Source organism: Lithobates pipiens, unplaced genomic scaffold (genome assembly GCF_037356315.1).
Source record: "Lithobates pipiens isolate NorthernLeopardFrog02 unplaced genomic scaffold, aLitPip1_a1.2 Scaffold_16, whole genome shotgun sequence".
NCBI classification, from domain to species: domain Eukaryota; kingdom Metazoa; phylum Chordata; class Amphibia; order Anura; family Ranidae; genus Lithobates; species Lithobates pipiens.
This window is the reverse complement of record NW_027507748.1, coordinates 476,200,055-476,219,201: the sequence shown is the minus strand read 5'-3', so window position 1 is coordinate 476,219,201 and position 19,147 is coordinate 476,200,055. Positions and strand designations below refer to the sequence as shown.

At 42.3% G+C, this 19,147-nt stretch overlaps 1 protein-coding gene across 1 annotated transcript in view; it reads left to right on the top strand.

Annotated features, from left to right (window-relative positions):
• The first annotated feature begins 372 nt into the window (after positions 1-372).
• The window catches only part of FGF14 (fibroblast growth factor 14), a 756,823-nt gene continuing 738,048 nt past the window's right edge, over positions 373-19,147 (top strand). Inside the window, exon 1 of the mRNA XM_077482968.1 lies at positions 373-1,301. Coding sequence (XP_077339094.1) covers positions 1,094-1,301 — 208 coding nt within the window. The 5' untranslated portion in view covers positions 373-1,093. The remainder of the gene's footprint in view (positions 1,302-19,147) is intronic.

Genomic DNA, 19,147 nt, shown 5'->3' with positions numbered 1-19,147 from the left:
CACACCCTCCTGCTCTTTGTTTATTGAAAAAAAAATAGAAAAAATAATGTTTCTTAATTGCCAATAAAATATGTTGTTTCTTCAATATTTCCTCTAATTATTTTCATATATACAGATTTTATTATTACTAGGTGACACAAGCTGCAAAACAATTTTCTCATATTAAATAATCAACTCAGCTTTTAACAGCTGTTATAAATATTCAATTAACCTTAGCAGTGCCTTATGATGATACAGAATTGCATCTCACCATCAGTAGGGAATAAAAAAAAAAAACATGTGTCTAGGTTTAGGATGAAATAAAGCTTTTTATTACAAAAAAAAAAAAAAATGGGAAAAAAAAAAATCTTCAACTCCTCCTACTCTATCTGTGCCTGCAATTCAGAGCCAAGCACAGGGAGTGAAAGACAGGGAAATTTATTTCTAATGCATACCAGTGCTTGAAGCAGCAGGGAGAGTGAGAGCAAGGGAAGAGGATCTGTCTCTCTTTCCACCCACAGTAATCATCTATTAAGGGGATCTGGATTTACACCAGTGCTGTTCTATGATTTGGAACTGCAGGTTAAATAAGATTGCAGAGATCACTGGGGATTGATGGTAATACTATTGACACTTGGAGAGGGGAGTTTCTATCATCTTTCCTTCCTGGCTGGGTGATATTTGTTGTGCTTGATGCTACAACTGCAGTCTTTTAGTACCATGAATCCTGCCTTGGCTTTTGATGCTCTACAGATCCACCCTTCCTCATAGCAATCAAGTGACAGGCAATGGTTTTTACTTCGGGGATCGTACATGCCTCACTGTTCTGAGATTAGTTTTTTTGGCCTCTCTTGGGAATTCTTTAGCTTACTTTCATTTGGCTGCATGCTGGAAAGGAAGATTGTGCATGTTGGCAATAGCTCATGCTGATATAGTTACAACCATTAAATCTTATACACATCTGAGAGCGGAAACAATAAAAAAGAAAAAGAAAAAAAAAAGCAAAATACAACACAGCTCTCTCTAATTGAGGAGTCTGCGAAAAAAAAAAAAAAAAAACAACCCTTGCAAGGAAATCAAAGACTGGGAGAAGCTAGGAAAATAATCATTTTCTATGGTTAAATTGGTACCCTTGTTCTGGAGAACTGATCACAACCTCTTAGTATGCAACAACAAGGATTTCTTCGTTCTCAGGGTGTCTAAACTGCTGGATTGCTTTTTGCCCAAATCAATGTGGTTTCTTTGGAACATTTTCAGCAAAGGAACGCATATGCTGCAGTGTCTTTGTGGCAAGAGTCTCAAGAAAAACAAGAACCCAAGTGGTAAGCTATACAAAGAAAAAAAAAAAAAAAAAAAAGACCTTGCATAATGTTGCTTTTTTTGAATATCTGCCTATCGCATTCTGACGAGTAGCTCTACGTCTTTAATCAGATTAAGCGATGAGATTATTTTTATGAAAAGGCCGATGCTATTTTCATGTACCCTTTAAGCCTACATTTTTAAACTTGAAGGATAAGATGATATTCAGGTTTTTGTGTGGTAACTTTGTGTGTTTTTTTTTTTTTTCCTTTTCTCTTTTTGAAAAAAAGAAATAAAATGTAAATATTGCCAATGCAGGTAGCTGGCATGTAAGCACCTTTTTTTCAGTAGAAGGCTGCAGTTGGCTATCACACATCAGCTATGGCACTGACATCCTGCAATAGTTTCTGATTAGCTTGCAAATATTCCAAACACGAACCACCTCTCCAAAGTAGAGAGAGAAAAAAAAAATCCAAACAGTGTCAGGTTGTTACTCATTTGTGCCTCTTCATAATACCCTGAGAGCATGGCAGTGCCATCCAGAGGAGCACCGTGACTAAGTGAACATCTTGTGGAAATGTGTTTGTCGCTGGCTATTTTGTGATTCCTATCCATAGAGTGTGTGATTTCCATGCAGCATCAGTAGAGCTGCTATGTGATGCAGTGAAAGAAGCCTGTACAGGGTTAATGTTTGCAGTACACTGTGTAGGCTTCCTCCTGTTGGAGATTAATAGAATTTCCCAGTCCCGTTTTGTGTTTTTAAGGACACGTTTTGCTAGGCTGAAAAGCCAACGGAGACGATAAAATAGAGAACGCAAAAGCAACAGCAGGTTGATTTTTTCACTGAGACTTGCTTGAGAAGGAAACTGAGCTATGTGCCTCCTGTATTGTTTGGTCTGTCCCCATGGCCTGTGTTGCTGTTGCAATGTGTGCTGATAGCGGGTTACATGATTATAATGAAATGTTTTTTTTTGTTGCATTCCCTTGGTCCTGCATGACCTGCCTTTCCTCTTGGTTTTCAGTCCCATTAAGAGCGATGAATCCCTTGGTTTGCCTCTGACGTTGGCACTGCAGTGTAGTAGATCATAGCTTTCCTTGCTATTGTGACATCCCAACATCAACAAACAGCAGAACATGTAGGGTCACATTTTTGCCATTTCGCCCTTGGATGTAAAAATCTTCTTGTACGTGTTTTCTTTATGCTGGTTCCCGCTGAAGTACTCATTATTTAAGGACAGTTACAATGAGGCAATGCTTTGCAGGGCTGGATTCTCTGAGAGCATGTGTATGTTGTCATATTGTTCTGCAGCAAAGAGTACTTCTTGGAATACCAAAGAGGTAGAATTAACCCAGCAGTCTGGCTAAAATTGCTCATTGACTGCTTGCAGGTCTGAGAGCTGGTTCTTTATTTGTTAAAGGTACCAGTTGGCAGAGGCTCTCCATTACTGCAGTGAGCTAGAAGAGGTTAGGTCTGTGCCTTACCTTGACTCCATTGAGAAACATGAAACGTAGACTCAGATAGTATTCAGAATGGAGACCTCATGTACAGGCCCTGCATCCCCTTCAAGGGAAAGCACATTAACTTCAAAAAATATTACATTAATAACTAGACGTAACCGTCTTTATAACATGTATGGAAGATGGGGGGGTACAGTTTTTTTGGGATGTTTAGTAGGTGTGATATATAGGCAGTCTCTGGGTTACAAACAATATAAAGACTGTAGGTTTGTTCTTAAGTTGAATTTGTTTGTAAGTCGGAACAGGTACATTTTTTTTTTTTTTAACTGTAACTCAAGCCAAAAAATATTTTTAAGATTTTTGGATAGTGTAATTAAGGAATAACACCCCTGTAACATTTGTTTTGTTGTCTGTGCCCCTGTTCAAAAGATTTCACCTCACTTTCTGTCCCAATGACAATTGGATTTTGGGTTGTTGTGGAAACAAGGATTGGTGATAAAGCTTCAGTGGAGACACCTTTTTCCCATAAGTCTTACAGAATTGAATTTCCTCTCACTTCCTGTTGTCTCCCTCCGTTTGTAAGTAGGAGTCGTTTTAAGTTGGATGTTTGTAACCTGGGGATTGCGTGTGTGATATATATATATATATATATATATATATATATATATATATATATATATATATATATATATATATATATATATTATAATAAATTTAAGTTTGCCCCTTAATTGCAAGTCAAGCTTCTACAATTCTAAGACATTGTTCCAGATGATAAAGCCAATTGATGACTGTATGTAGAAGTTTCTGCACAAGACATATATCGGTGCCCTCTAAGAATTTGTGTGTGATATAGATAGATGTCTATCTATATCACACAGAAATTCTTAGAGGGCACTGATATGACTTTTGCAGAAACTTCTACATACAGTCATCAATTGGCTTTATCATCTGGAGCAATGGGCGTTATTTACTATAGGCAAATCCACTTTGCATTAAAAGTGCACTTGGAAGTACAGCCGCTGTAGCTCCGAGGGGGGCATGCAAGTAAAATAAAAAGCAGCATTTTAGCTTGCGCACGATTTGGGTGATAAAATCAGCAGAGCTTCCCCTCATTTCAGAGCTTCCCCTCAAATCTACAGCGACTGCACTTGTAGTGCAGAGTGGATTTGCCTTTTAATAAATCTACCCCTATGTCTTACAATTGTAGAAGCTTGGCTTACAATTAAGGGGCAAACTTGTAGAAGTGCAGTCAGTATTGTATTTATGTATTTATGTATTTTACCTACTCTGGACCAGAAGTATACAAAACTCTGCAATGGCTTGCCTGTCCCTGTCGCCCTTCTTTTCATCCAGGCACATATAAAAAAAATAATGTGTGTATAACAAAAACTGTGTAAGAAGGGACTCTGCAGTCAGTGTTGTGCCCTTTGTCAGACTACCCAACAATGCACAAAACAACTGATCCTGAAAAGAATTTCATCAATTACCTTGGAGTCCAATACAATCAATGTAACCCTTAATGCACAAATAAAGAATTCCGGTGAGATCTATTCTGTAGAAGAAGCTTTTAGAGCAGTCCATTGGGTAGTAGATGTTACGTGGCTCAGTGGAAAGTTTAATTCATCAAACTTGCCTTCGTTAGCATTCACTGGTAGCACTATATACTCCATTAGAAATAATTGGATTAACAGAAGCTGTATTATTTATTGAGCAAGAAAATGCTATTAATCTGATCGCTTTCCTTGAACCTTTCCATTTTTTTTTTCTGTTTATATTTAAACAGTCTTGAGAGGGTATTTTTACAGAATTTTCTGGTCAGGTGTCTGTCTGATTTACTTGTTAGGCTGGCTTTCTTTGAACTTCCCATCCATTAGCGGTGTATTACAAACAAATGGCTACTGAACAAAAATACACAGATTGAATACAGTGGTTCTTTTGATCTGATGAGATATCTATCAACCATCCAAGGATGCTGTTTTGTATGTAAATCCCTTGATAATGATGTAACTCTATTCATTTTTCATTTTGTACATTTAACTTTTGTACTCTGTCATCCCATAGGAAAGTAATAGTGATCAAAGTTCTTTTAGATCTGGTTCCCTTGTAAACAATACCAAATGTTCTAGCCAGAACGCTCTGTCCAGTAGTCTCCAGGTTGCGTTATTTAGAATTTTCCATCGTAAGAACTGTTTGCTTTCTGCGGTTTTGATTCTGCTACTTTTTACTGACTGAAGTTATCTATCTGTTCTTGTTTAATATAACAAAAAAAGAAAACACTTTGTCAATTTTGTAAAACCAATTTTTGTTTTGGTGCGTCAAGTTATTCCGGTCAACAAGTACTATTGAGGTATAACTAAAGGCAGAGAAAAGGATTAGAACATCTGGCGTTTTTTATTGCTTTCTGTGCCCACTTTAGGGAGATTCACCCTCCTGTATTTATCCTGTTTATCATTATCATTAAGAGTAAAAGAAAATACTGAATTTTGATTTGTCACCAGAACAGGAATGGACGGAAAATCTTTAAATGGGGATACTAGTTCTGGTGAGAAGAAATCTCCTCAATGGGACATTTATTTTTATTTTTTTAATACAGCCTTATAGTTCTACTTTAATAAGATCTGTGTACAAAAATGTTAATTAAACTCATAAAATCATAACCTTAGGATGTTAATTATTCTCTCCCATTTATTTCTCCCACCTTTTTATAGCAGCAAGGGTCTTCCATTTGCGAAGCTCTAAACCCTTCCCCCCACTGATATACTTGCCCATCTGATTTGCGGTCGTGGATGAATAAAACATCTGTTTACATGTGCGGTTGGGGACAGAAAAAACAGACGGTTGAGCTGCGGTTTTACTGCCTTCTGACCACTGGCCTGAATGGTGACATAGACTGTATATGCGCCGCTGCACAATGCTGTGTTTTGTAGCAACGGCAAAAATTAAACACCCGAATGTGACCATGCAGATCTAGGGGCTGCCCTGCAACTGATTGTAGTGCAGTAGTGTGGCATTTAAAGGGTTAAATCAGGCGGTGAGGAGGCCACTTCACCGCCTCTGAGAACCAATTTGGGCATAGATCACTTTTCAGAGGAGTGACAGTTCTTGCTGCACATCTGATTGAGCCCTTAAAGTGTTACTAAACCCAGGACCCTGCATTCGCTATATCTGGTCTTGCACAATACACAGAAAGTGAAAATGCAATTATTTTAGTAAATCTTTTCTCATCAGCAGTATATAGCAGTCTTGTGACTTCTATCAGTGGCTGGTTTAGCTTGAATGAGAAGTTTTCATTCTCCCACAATTGTGCTATGAGAATGCAGGACCTCCAACCCTCTGTGTGTGTGTATGGTCAATGTTGATCACATGCATCCTCCCAAGAAAAAAACAACTCTCTCCAAACTGAGCACGTGCAGCCTGTCCCCTAGCTCTGTAAATATCGGGAGATATATTGGTGACAGTAAAAGGAGATGATCAGAGAAGACTGGATGAAACTGCCTTTTTACACAATGCAGAGGAATAACCCCTTAGGTTCCACAGTAAGTATAATGAGCATGTCTGCATATACAGACTGGTTTTACTGTTGTGGCTTTAGTAACACTTTGCTGGTTTGGCCACCTTCCCACCCCTAGCTAGCTAGGTGGACAATGAAGGAGGAAAATTAAAGATGATGACGTCACCTCTTTGCTCTCTCCTCCATTAACTCCAAAATCGTACGTGTATTACACAAAGTCCCATCTCTCTATAAATTAACTTAAAATCACTGAGCAATACAATGTAGCTCAGTTGGCTCACAATACTGGCCTGGCATCTCATGGTGTGGAGAGGAGTATGAGGAGCTGATATAAACAGATTTTTGTATATTTATGCTAGAAATATATAAAATAATTATTATTTTTAATTCAGGAATAATGGGGTAAACTTTTTTTTTTTTTTTTACCTTCTACTTAATAGTTGCCAGGGGAACGCTTATTTATTCACCCTTTAACCTTAAAGACAATTAAGTGTGATTTGTCTGAGGAGGGCAGCTGTCTGCTCATGCAGAAGAAGATAACTTCTCTTGTCTTTAATGGGTTCATGCATTGATTGCGCTTAAAACCAATAGGTGACCACACACAAGACTGTTGATTATTTCATTTACATTAAGGAAATCTGTATGAAACATGAGCTTACCCTAAGCAACAGGAAAAAAATAAAGAATGTTTTAACATTTTGCTATAGGGAAGCTAAAAAACACATTTCCAAGTAGTATATATAATTGTGTTTGTATATCCTTGTAGGCGGCTTTGGTTACTTTACATTTTCTTTTTTTCTCATGTGTACAAGGGAGATCAAAAATGATGCAGGGTTCTGTGGTTTAAGTTTCCTTTTAATTATTTCAGCCAATAGAAAGCTAGTTACCAGGGTAAAAAACACGCAATATGATTTTATTTTTTTTCTCTTTTGATCATGTATACAGGTGATTTCAAAGGTTTTTGTGGCCTTCTGAAGTTTAAGTTTCAAGCCAATAGAAAGCTAGTTACTAGGAGAAAAAAACATCCAATATGCTTTTTATGGGGCCAAAATCGCTTGGAGCTCAAAGATGCTTGTGTACGTTTTTTTTTTTTTTGCTACGTACTCAAACAGGCACTAATGAAAAACGTGGGATTTGTGGATATTGAACGTTATCTGAGCTTTGAGTTACAAAAATCTCAGGTGTGGATTGGACCTTAATGTTTATACATGGAAAGTCAATTTCGTGAATTTCATGTGTATCTCAGATAACATGCATTTGATCAGATCCTATTTGGACATAAAAGGGTTAAAAAACATGTAAAATTGTATCAAATACTTACTGTAATTTTCCTTTCTTGACGCCAATATATGGCAGCATACATATGATATAGCCCCGCCCCTACATCCATACACAGGATCTGTTTAGCTCTATAAAAGTCTGACTGGGAGCTACATTCTCTGTATCAAGCATAAAGATCAGAGGGAGGGTTTGTATGCTGCCATGTATTGGCATCAGGAAAGGAAAATTACGGTAAGTATTTGATACAATTTCCATTTTCCCGACGCCAAACATGGCAGCATACATATGATAAATAATGAGCTTTTGAGAGGGAGGGTTTAATGCTACAAACTTAGTCTTTATTTGACAATAGACATAAAAGCTTGGATGGTTTTCCTCCCAAACTCTACTGTAGTAAGAGCTGCTGGATCCACCCTGTAGTGTTTTAAGAACGTATGATGTGATGACCAGCTAGCCTCTTTCCTGCCCGCACTGCCCAAGAGGAAGACATCGCCCTGGTTGAGTGAGCTCTAACCACATCTGGAGGATCTTTCCTGGCTGCTCTATATGTCCAGTGAATAGTTTTTACTATCCGGACAGAGATGGTTCTGGCCGAGGCCTCTTTCCTTTAAAATTTTCATGATGAAAAAGTCTGTCAGAACAATCTGAATATAGAATTAGACGGAAGATAGGCTTTGAGGACTTTTGAAATGTCCAACTCGTGCAGATCAGCATCTGATTCCGCTGGGAAGGCTGGAAGCACCCATTAACTGGAGAGATTAAATATCAATGCCACTTTTGGGACAAGATGATCCAATGGTCTCAGAGCAACCCTGTCTGGAGGAACATGGAATAAGGTTCTGCTGCCCCCAATTCTTGAAGTTCCAACACCCTTCCCCCTGAAGCTATGGCTAATAGGAAAGCCATTTTTAAGGTGCTATCCCATAATGAACAGTCTTCTGTTGGAGTATGAGGAGGGTTTGCTAGAAAATTGAGGACTACTGCCAGGTCCCATTGAGGGAGCCTATTTTTCTTGGGAGGGTGTAGTCCAAGTACCACTCTCATGAAGCTCTCCACCAGCAGGTTTGCTGCCCATTTTTTTTTTTTTTTTTTTTTTTTTTTTTGGGGGGGAGTAAAAGCTGAGATGGCTGAAATTTGCACCGTAAGCGAACTGAGCCCCAAATCCAATCTGGATTGCAGGAAAGACAGGATTTGAGATACATTTGGGTCACTAGGGTCAAACCCGCATCCAGCTGCAAAGCTCGTGAAACTATTCCATATTCTGGAGTAGATGGCATTGGTTGACCCCATTTTGGAACTCTGTAAAGTTCTAACACCCTCTGGAGAACATCCTAACTTTTGTAACCCCTGCCTTTCAATCTCCAGGCCACTAAGGCCAGTTGTGATGGTTGCGGATGTAGGTTATCGCCTTCAGACAGGAGATACCGGCAGAGTGAGCATTGTGCACATGCTGAGATCCATTGCCAGAAAGACCCATGGTCTGTGAGGCCAGTAAGGAAATACTGTGATGACTGTCAAATTCTGTCAACAATCTCCTCAGGAATTTCAGGATTAAAGAATTAGGAGGGAAGGCATAGACCAGTTGTCCAACCCAAGGGTGGGTAGAGGCATCCGTCCCCTCCACTAAAGGATGAGGGTAGCGCGAGACTAACCAGCTCACCTTGCAGATGGTTGATGAGGCATAAATATCCATCTTGCGGGCATCCCCACTCGTAGATGATCTTTTTGAACACTTCGGGGTAAAGGCACCATTTGTTGGGCTCCATGAATTGTCTGGATAGGCAATCTGTTTCCAAGTTCTGACAGCCTGGAAGATATATGGCCCTCAAATTTGGGAGATATTGTTGTGCCAATGTCATGATTGGTTCTACATCTCTCAAGCGGGATTGGCTGTTTGTCACACCTTGATGCTATATGTAGGACACTGCTGTCATGTTCTCCCAGATGAAGCAGGACTGGGCAACCGTGTATGTGAGGCAGCAGGATGGCCAATGCCATGAATGCTGCTTGAAGTTCCAGAATATTGGAAAGTAAGCCCTGAGTGGGAAATTCCCTCTGCTGTGGATCTTGAGTTGTTCGCAGGTGGTGCCCCACCCTGCTGCGCTGGCATCTGTGGTAAAAATGATCCATGGCTGCTGCCCTAATGGACTATGCCGTTTTTAGCATTTGTTTTTTGTCTACCACCAGAGACTCTGGAGCCTCCAGCTGGTGATCCTGATTGGCTGGGCTAGACAAACTCTTCTACTGCATCAGAAAGCTTTGTTGGAAAACTGAGTTTTCAGTGAGCCCAGGGGATCATGGGAATACATGAAGCCATTGTCCCGAGAGGACTTATGCACTGGGATGCTGACATCACTGGTGCAGCCAATGCCTGTTGGAACTTCTTCCTGATTTTGGGGTGTTTCTGAGGTGGCAAAGAAACTGGGGCTGCCTAAGTATTGAATTGGGCCCCTAGGTATACCATTATTCTGTGTAGGCTCCAGCTGGCTCTGGTAATGCCTGTCCCTCAACGCAAATCTGAGGAATTGTTGGTATGACTGTAGGATCGGGACATGCTAGTAGGCATATTGCAAGTCCACTGAAATCCTCCATTCTTCTGGTTGAATAACCTGGATTATGCTATGGAGAGACTCAATATTGAGTCTATCTGGATAAATTGATTCAACCTCTTGAGGTAGTTCTGGAGGCTGCCGTTTGAACAGCTGATAATGGCCTTGCGCCACTGTGGACTAAATCTGCCATTTTTTTTTGGCGGTGCTCTTGACGGAACTGGGTCACTTTGAGCTACCTGGCTCCAGCTGCCTCCTGGGCGGGCCTGGCATTTTAAAAGGTCTCCTGGGTATCTTGGAGAGCCGCAGGGGTCTTGGCTCTCTGCGATCTTACGAAGGTTGACTGTGTAGCCCTCCAACGCCTTCTGAAGTCCTTGGATGGGAAAGCCCCCAAATCCCATTTCCTGTTTGGCGCTCCTCTGGATGGTTGCCCCATCTGGTGTCTGGACCTCTGATCTTAGAGAGAAATGAGGCTATCACCACTTCAAGCAAATCAGTTTAGTGGCCACATCCCTGGAATATGTAGACAAAAATGTCTCCCCCTTGTGTTTGGGACTTTGAAGGCCACAGACACTGACCTGCTTAGAAAAAAGAATTTTATTACATAAAAATGTTTTTCGAAATCACGACAATGATCAAACATTTAAAAGACATCTAGAATCTAATACTGTGTGCATGTGACCAATAGGACAAAAAAACAAAGCATGACAATATATATAAATACATCAGTGTTTCCAGTTTAACACCTTTGTCGGGTAGGGAGTAGTAGAAAGGAGTACGGTCAAAAATAGTTTAACTCAAGAAAAGTGACTCCATGCAGAAAGTAAATGAGGCAACTGTCAGGAAGGGGGTGCCGGTAAATGCCAGCCCAGGAACACTGTAGATATAGAACGATCGATTCCCAATGTGTCAAATAACAGATGAGCAGCAGCCACTGTGTTTCAGCGGTGGAATGCAGGCAGTCTGTATTCGGCCGATTGGGACAGGAGCTAGCCGGAGCTTTCAGTACAGCTCCAAGATCAGTGGGTAACATCCAATAAACCCCGTCTTCTTACATCCGTCATGTATTAAAGATAGTGTGGGTGCCATGTGGTGTCTCCCCTCTCACTGCGATGCCTGAGGCATTGATCTTGGAGCTATATTGAAAGCCCCTGAATGGCCTCTGGACCTCCTAGAGTGGGAGTGTGAGCAGCCGGGACTGTAATAGAAAGGAAGACACGCTTGTCAGGGCAGAACACACTCTTCTTACCACATCTTGTTACTTACTCAAAGTTGGCCCTTACCTGGTATTGTGGTGATCTTGGTTATGTGGTGTTAGTCTCATGCTGGCAGAAGAATCGAAATGTGCAAGGGGGACTGCATGGCAGCAGAGAGTAATAAGGGAATATATAATATACCCCCCCTTTTTTGGGGGGGGGCAAAGAATAACACATTTTAAATAAAATAAATCTGGGTATTTCCCCCCCCCCCCCTCTAGTAATACATTGCTCCTTGCTCTCGCCCCCCCCTCCCCCCCCCTTCTATCCCCATTACTAGGATAGCAAGACTTACCTGTCATTGACTTCCTCAGAATGAGATGATGCTGAGAGAGTCTTCTGTTCTAATCAAGAAAGGGCTAGTACAATTAGGAGGGCAGCCAACACCCATCCACACAAAAGGACACTTTTACGCTGGCTACACATCATACAATCCTCTGCAAAAAAAAATTCCCTCAGATTTACCAAAACCACACAATATGAGGTCAAACCTTAAGAGCCTCAATTTGTATGCAATCAGGCAGACCCCTGCACCACATGGTCCCGGCAAATCTAAAGGAAATCGGACAACAAAAGCTGCACAGTGTGTATGGGGTCTTTAGAGATATGAGAACAAGAAAAAGGAAAAAAAGTTTTATAGAAATTGACAGACCTGGAAAGGGTTCCATAGGAGAGAAGACATCATGCAGTCCCAGCTGCTGGATCTGGACTCCAAAGCAGGCATGCCACAAGAGGATTGTCATCTCTGAGAACACCTCAACCCCAAAAGACCACCAGAATTGGTTCCCCACCTTGTTAGTGCTTTTAGCAGCCTAAGCCCTTGTACACACGGTCGGAGAATCTGTCGGAATGAGTCTTATCGGACCGTGTCGTCAGATAATCCGACTGTGTGTGGTATGCATCGGACTGATTCCATCCGAATCTCCGTCCGACCCAATTTTCCAACATGTTGGAAATATTTCCCGACCAACTGGGCCGGACGGACCTAATCGATCATGTGTAGAGCATTTTCATCGGACCAAGTGCCACGCATGCTCAGATCAAATTCCTACATCAAAGCTATTGGCTACTAGCCTGAATGTAGTCCCATCGTAACGAAATTACGTCATCGCGTTCTGAAAGATCGGATTTTTCGCCAACTTGGCCCGACCGTGTGACAAAATCCGACGGATTTGGTTGGCAAAATCTCCGACTGTGTGTACGTGGGCTAAGATGTGGGACTGCGTGCTGGGAGAGGCTTGAACCCAGATGGACTCCGACATAGAGCTTTATCCTGAGGTCTGTAGGTGTTGATCTTTGAGGACAAAAAATGAATGGGGGGAGGTAGCTCTCAGTCAGACTTTTATAGAGCTAAATAGGTCCTTCGGGTGTATATCGGTGGCAGGTCTAAAGGATAATTTATTTTTATTTTTTAAATAACAAACATGTCTATACTATACCTGCTCTGTGAAATAGAGTTGCACAGAGCAGCTCCGTTCCTCCTCTTCTCGGGACCCCCACCAGTGTTCTTGGCTCCTTCTTTCTTGCTGGTGCCTCCAATAAAAATCAGATTCCCAAACTTGTGGAGGCTGGCCTTGGTACAGACAGTGGGACTCGGCCCTGCCCTCTGCTCCATCACTGGCGTTGATTGACCGGAGCAGGAGACAATCACTCCCTTACGCTGCTATAGATCTGCCTAGGGAGAAAGGACAAAGCCAGGAGAGCCGCAGCTCTTATGTACATCCCTGGATCATAACGGGGTTCAGGTAAATAATAAGGGGAGTGAGGGGCAAGTCTGACACAGAAGATATTTTTTTTTATTTTTTTACCTTAATGCATAGAATGCATTAAGGTAAAAATCCTTAAAGGTTAAGACCCGGTTCGCACTATTGCGATGGCAGACATCTCATGTAATTTGCAGTGCACTGCTATTCACGTTGCATGCAATGTTTGTGCGGTGCGATGTCAGACGTACAGATAGTATGGCTGATTTCGCACCGCATTCAGTGCAAACACGCACAGGACCTTTTTTTCTGTTCGGACCAGAATCGGATCGCATGTGTGTTCACACACATGCGATCCGATTCATGTCTGAACTGTCAGTTCGCAGTGCGATATGCAAGCTGAAATGGGGGTGTCGTTAACATATAATGACACTCCTCAGCAGTTCGCATATGGCAGTGTGAACTGCCATGCATGACGGGTGCAATGCGGGAACCCGCAGTTGATTCGCAGTAGTGTGAACCGGGCCTTAGAACCCCTTTAATTGAACAAGCTGAAGTTAGAAGCTGATTGGGTACTATGCACAGCTGCACCAGATTCCGAGTGCACTTGTTTTAGTAAATCTCCCCCATGTATCTGCTAGTAACTATAATAAGAACCCTTTCACACTGAGGGTGTTTTGCAGGCAATGTAGCGTTAAAAATAGCCCCTGAAATTCGCTCCCTCAAACATCTGCTCCATTGTCTCCAGTGTGAAAGCCAGAGGGCTTTCATACTGGAGCGGTGCGCTGGCAAGGCATCAGGGAAAGTCCTGCCAGCTGCTTCTTTGGAGTGGTGAAGGAGCGGTGTGTTTACCGCTCCTGCCCATTGAAATCAATGGGGCAGTGTGGCTTTACCGCCGGCATAGCGCTGCTATTGCGGCGCATTGTGGGCGGTTTTAACCCTTTCTCAGCAACTAGCAGGGGTTAAAAGCAACCTGCTAGCGGCCGAAATGCACTGTAAATCTGCTGGTAAAACGCCGCTCAATCCTTAATATAAAATACAATAACCAATACAATAATGACACACCCATAGCTGCTCTTCTTATTTCCTGGCATTACCAATGTCGTTTGGCTGTTAGTGGCATATGGAAAAAATAGCAGATAAACACATTTGTTAGTCATGTCATTAATCATTTTTTGTGTTCTCATGTGATTTAACATCCCATAAGCTCTTCTGCACAGCATATGGACTCTATTGGTTTCTGTGTATGAAGATTAGAATATATTCTATTTATTTAACGACAAAAAACACCTGTATATCTCATATTAACACTATCAGCAATAGCAAGCTAAGTTTAGTTTTTCAGCAAAATTGTCTAAACCACGGCTGCTATGGTTACAGAGCTAATGTATCACTAGCATGTATTGTGTTTTTTTTTTTTTGTTTTTTGTTTTTTGTAGTCTTGATTTTATTATAACCAGACTAAATGGTGTAATTAAATCTTAAATTGTAAATGAAAGTGGACATACAACCAGATCTATAGTTATGACGTTCATGCACGCTAAGTGACCTAAGCCATTACCTATATTATTTCTCAGAGAGTATTCCCATGACTATGACTTCATCTTCCTACAAGGCCAGTGCTGTCTTAGATCAGGCGTTAGGGTTGCTGGCCATGGGGGTCGCTCATGTAAATCCTGGTACCTGTACAGGTCTTACTCTGTGACTTGCAAAAGGTTACAATGTGCAGCTTAAGTGAGTAATCCCTTGAAGAAAAGAGGAAATGCTTTCATCCTGCCAGCGGCAGATTGATGACCTCTTATTCCTGGCATGCTTCTTATAGGCTGGTATTAAACCGTCATGTATTTTTATTTTTTTTAAGCGCTTTCAGCAGCTGATTTAGGTCCCGTTCACACCTATGCGAATTGGATGCAGGTTTTTCCACATCGAATTTGCATAGCAGGAGAATGTAACTGGCTCCCTATGGAGCCGGTTCATATTTCTCCGTTGCGGCTGCGGGGGGCGCGCTGCACAAAAACACTGTGCGTCTTTGGCTCAGTTTCAGGGCCAAATTCAGGCACAGAAACCCCTGAAATGGGGAACAGGGACACACAGCACTCCTGTGCGATGCGCAGCGGGTTATAGTGTGAACCCGGTCTTAATCACTTATTAAAGTGGTTGTAAGCCCTCACATGTACCCAGTGACGCGACGAGCCTCGGGTGAGACACACAGAGATTAAACAAATCATCCTACATAAGTTGTACCGGTTTATCTGCAGTCTTCTCGTCACCTGTTCAAAGTGCAGCAATTATAAAGCCTGTGTGAGAGTTCAGAAAAAAAGGGGGCAGAGTGCTGAAATTACAATCTGCAGAGCTCAATGTGGAGAACTCTGAGAGCTGATTGGAGGGAGAGGACACCCCCCCCCCCTCCACACAGCTGAGGCTGTCAGTCAGATGGAGTCCCTCCACTGTCATCATTTTTCTCTTGGTGTCAGGAAAACTTGTCAAAAGTGATTCATGCTGAGGAATTGGGCCACAAACAGAAATGACACTTAGTGCTCTTAAAGTGGATGTAAACCCTCACATATACCCAGTGAAGTGAACAGCCTCATATGATAGGGATATGATGGGGATGAAACAAATCTCCGTACATAAGTTTTACATGTATATCTGCTGTCTTCAGCGCTATATATTCTTTAGAAAGTTCAGATCCTGTTAGATTTTCTCTTCTTGTTCAGCACTGCAGTGAAGTCTGGGCATACAGCCAATATATCTTATTGGAAGAAAGGCACACATCCCCTCTCTAATGTAGATTTTCTGAGCTGATCGTTGAATAGTTCAGCTTTCTGCTAATCTATTCATAGCATCCTCCCCAACACCAAACTCAGACTGCTTTTATATCAGTTGATGGAGAACTTGTCAGGAGTTATCGTGCTGATAACAAGAACAGAGCTGGAGAAAACCACGGGACATAGAGCTTTGAAGAGAGATACGAAAACACCACAGATAGATGTGCCCAGCTCAAATTTCATGAATGGGGTTTACATCCACTTTAATTGAGACAAGTACACACTATAGGGGGATATGCTTTGTTCATATTTCATGTCTGAGGTTTGCAACCACTTTGTATGCAGCTTCATCGTCTTTTACTCCTTGACTGTGTTCCAATGTGCCATACCACTCCCCAGGTTTCCTGTTTTAAGCCTAGATTTACACTGGTGACATTTTTGTGCACATCAAATGCGATGTCTGTGCGGAGTGATTTGAGCCACACATTTTGTATGGCTTCAGTCGCATCGCATGTCCACCAAAATGGTGTAGGACCCCCCTTTTTTTTATTTTAATTTTATTTATCCTGCACATGAATTGCATCGCATGGGTGCTCACACCTATGTGATGCAATTCTGGCAATTGCACAGTGTTTTGCAATCTGTTTCAGGGTGTTGTTAATGAATGAATGAATGAATGACTTGTATAGCGCTGTGTTGTCCTCCTTCTTAAAAGAGGTGGGTCTTAAATTAATCTAACATTAACACTCACAGCAGATCGCATGTGGGAAAATCATAGAATTTGCTGCGTTTCCCGCACCACATGTATGTGAACCAGGGCTCGGGGTGGATCCTTTCTCTTGCAGCATCCTCAGAAGTCATTCCTGCCTGTAGGGACAAGATTTGACTCCCTACACTGTGTATGTAAAGAATGTAAAAAATGTACTGGGCACACCCTAATCGTCTAGTAAATTTTAACATTATCGCTCTGTGTGCTGGCAGGGAGGTGGGAAAAATCTCCCCCTTACCCAATTTACTTACGCACTTCTCTTTCACTGTGCCAGCGAGGAGATTAATGTACCGGGGCTATATACATGTAGAAACACACAAATGCACCCTTATGCATTAGGCTGTGCACACCTATGTTTCCAGCATACAGAGCACATGGGATTTTTGCACTTTGCCATTGAAATATGAGTTAGAATCCTTTTGTAGTGCGCTGTTTATATGTATGTTCTATATATATTTTAATACATATATATTATATACTATATTTTTGTACCTGGTTTCAGATTTAAGGGCTACTACAGTTGTTTTTTTTTTTTTTTTTTTTTTTTTTTATAATCTGAAACAAATAGATTTATGCAGACTTTGAACCTGTTTTGTACCAGTTGCATCCATATACAGTGAGGGGAAAAAGTATTTGATCCCCTGCTGATTTTGTACGTTTGCCACTGGCAAAGAAATGATCAGTTTATAATTTTAATGGTGAGTTTATTTTAACAGTAAGAGACAGAATAACAACAAAAAAATCCAGAAAAACGCATATATATATAGTTATAGTTACCGTATATACTCGAGTATAAGCCGAGATTTTCAGCCTCTTTTTTGAGGCTGAAAGTGCCCCCCTCGGCTTATACTCGAGTCATCGCTGTCTGCCCGCTCGATCAGCGTGTCGAGCAGACAGACAGCGGCCATTCTATCATTCAAAAGCCACGCCTCCGGCTCCGCCTTCGCCTGTGATAGGCGGAACACTGAATTTCCCAGCAGCCTGTGTTCCGCCTATCACGGACATCGTATCATCCTCGTACTACGGACGAGGATGATACGATGTACGTGATAGGCGGAACACAGGCTGCTGGGAAATTCAGTGTTCCGCCTATCACAGGCGAAGGCGGCGGCGCAGCTTTTGAATTTTACAATGGCCGCCGAGGCGCCGACGAAGAGGGCACGGGACGGAGGCAAGGCAAGGCACGGCACGGGACGGGACGGGACGGAGGCAAGGCAAGGCACGACACGGGACGGAGGCAAGGCACGGCGGCAAGGCACGGCACGGGACGGAGGCAAGGAGGCAAGGCACGGGACGGAGGCTCGGGACAAAGGCTCGGGACACAGGTAGGCTGGACACACACACACACACACACACACACACACACACACACACACACACACACACACACACACACGGATGGATACACACACACACAGGGATGGATGGATGGATGGAGACACACACACACAGGGATGGATGGATGGATGGAGACACACACACACAGGGATGGATGGATGGATGGACACACACACACACAGGGATGGATGGACGGACACACAGGGATGGACGGACACACAGGGATGGACGGACACACAGGGATGGACGGACACACACACAGGGATGGACAGGCATGTCTCACCCTCGGCTTATACACGAGTCAATAAGTTTGCCAGTTTTTTTGGGGGTAAATTGGGGGCCTCGGCTTATATTCGGGTCGGCCTATACTCGAGTATATACGGTATAAATTGATTTGCATTTTAATTAGTGAAATAAGTATTTTTACCCCTTCATAAAAAAAAAACAGGACTTAATACTTGATGGAGAAACCCTTGTTGGCAATCACAGAGGTCAGACAATCCTTGTAGTTGGCCACCAGATTTGCACACATCTCAGGAGGGATTTTGTCCCCGCTCCTCAATTCCGGCACAGTGACCGTGCTGTCATAGACCGCTGATGGTCATTGTTTGTGAACGGGAGCTCCCAATCATGTGATTACAGTGACAGCGGTCACATGATCAGGAACCCCTTTCTGCCTACTGCCATTAAGACCCCTATAAAGGTCCACCATGTGGCAGCAAGGAGTAAGGCTGGCCATACATTATACAATTTTTCCTTTATATTTACCAAAACCATAAAAATATGATGAAAAAGGAATTTATTTAGAAGGAGGGTGGGACTTTGTGTGAAGCATGTGGCAGCAAAATCAGTAATAGGGTGAGCATAAAGGAATTTTATTAAGAACCAAATTTGGAACATACATATTTCTGGTAACTATGGTCCCGATAACATATAGTACTTGGACAATTAGCACAACACATACATACATACATACACATGGGCATCCGCAGGTAGGGGCAAGGGGGGTCAAGTGCCCCCCCTTGGAATCAAGGACCAGATCTTAAATTAAACACAGTTCCATCGCTATCGAGGTGCGGGCAGCCCACACCCGCGTGCACCCCGCCAGTGGGGTGACACCATCAAGGTTCTGTCAAGCCCCCCTATCAGTGTAGTGTGACTGCAGGCTCTTTTCCCTGCTCAGTCCAGCAGAGAACTCGGCGGCGCTGTGATAGGAGAAAGGCTATCAGGTTT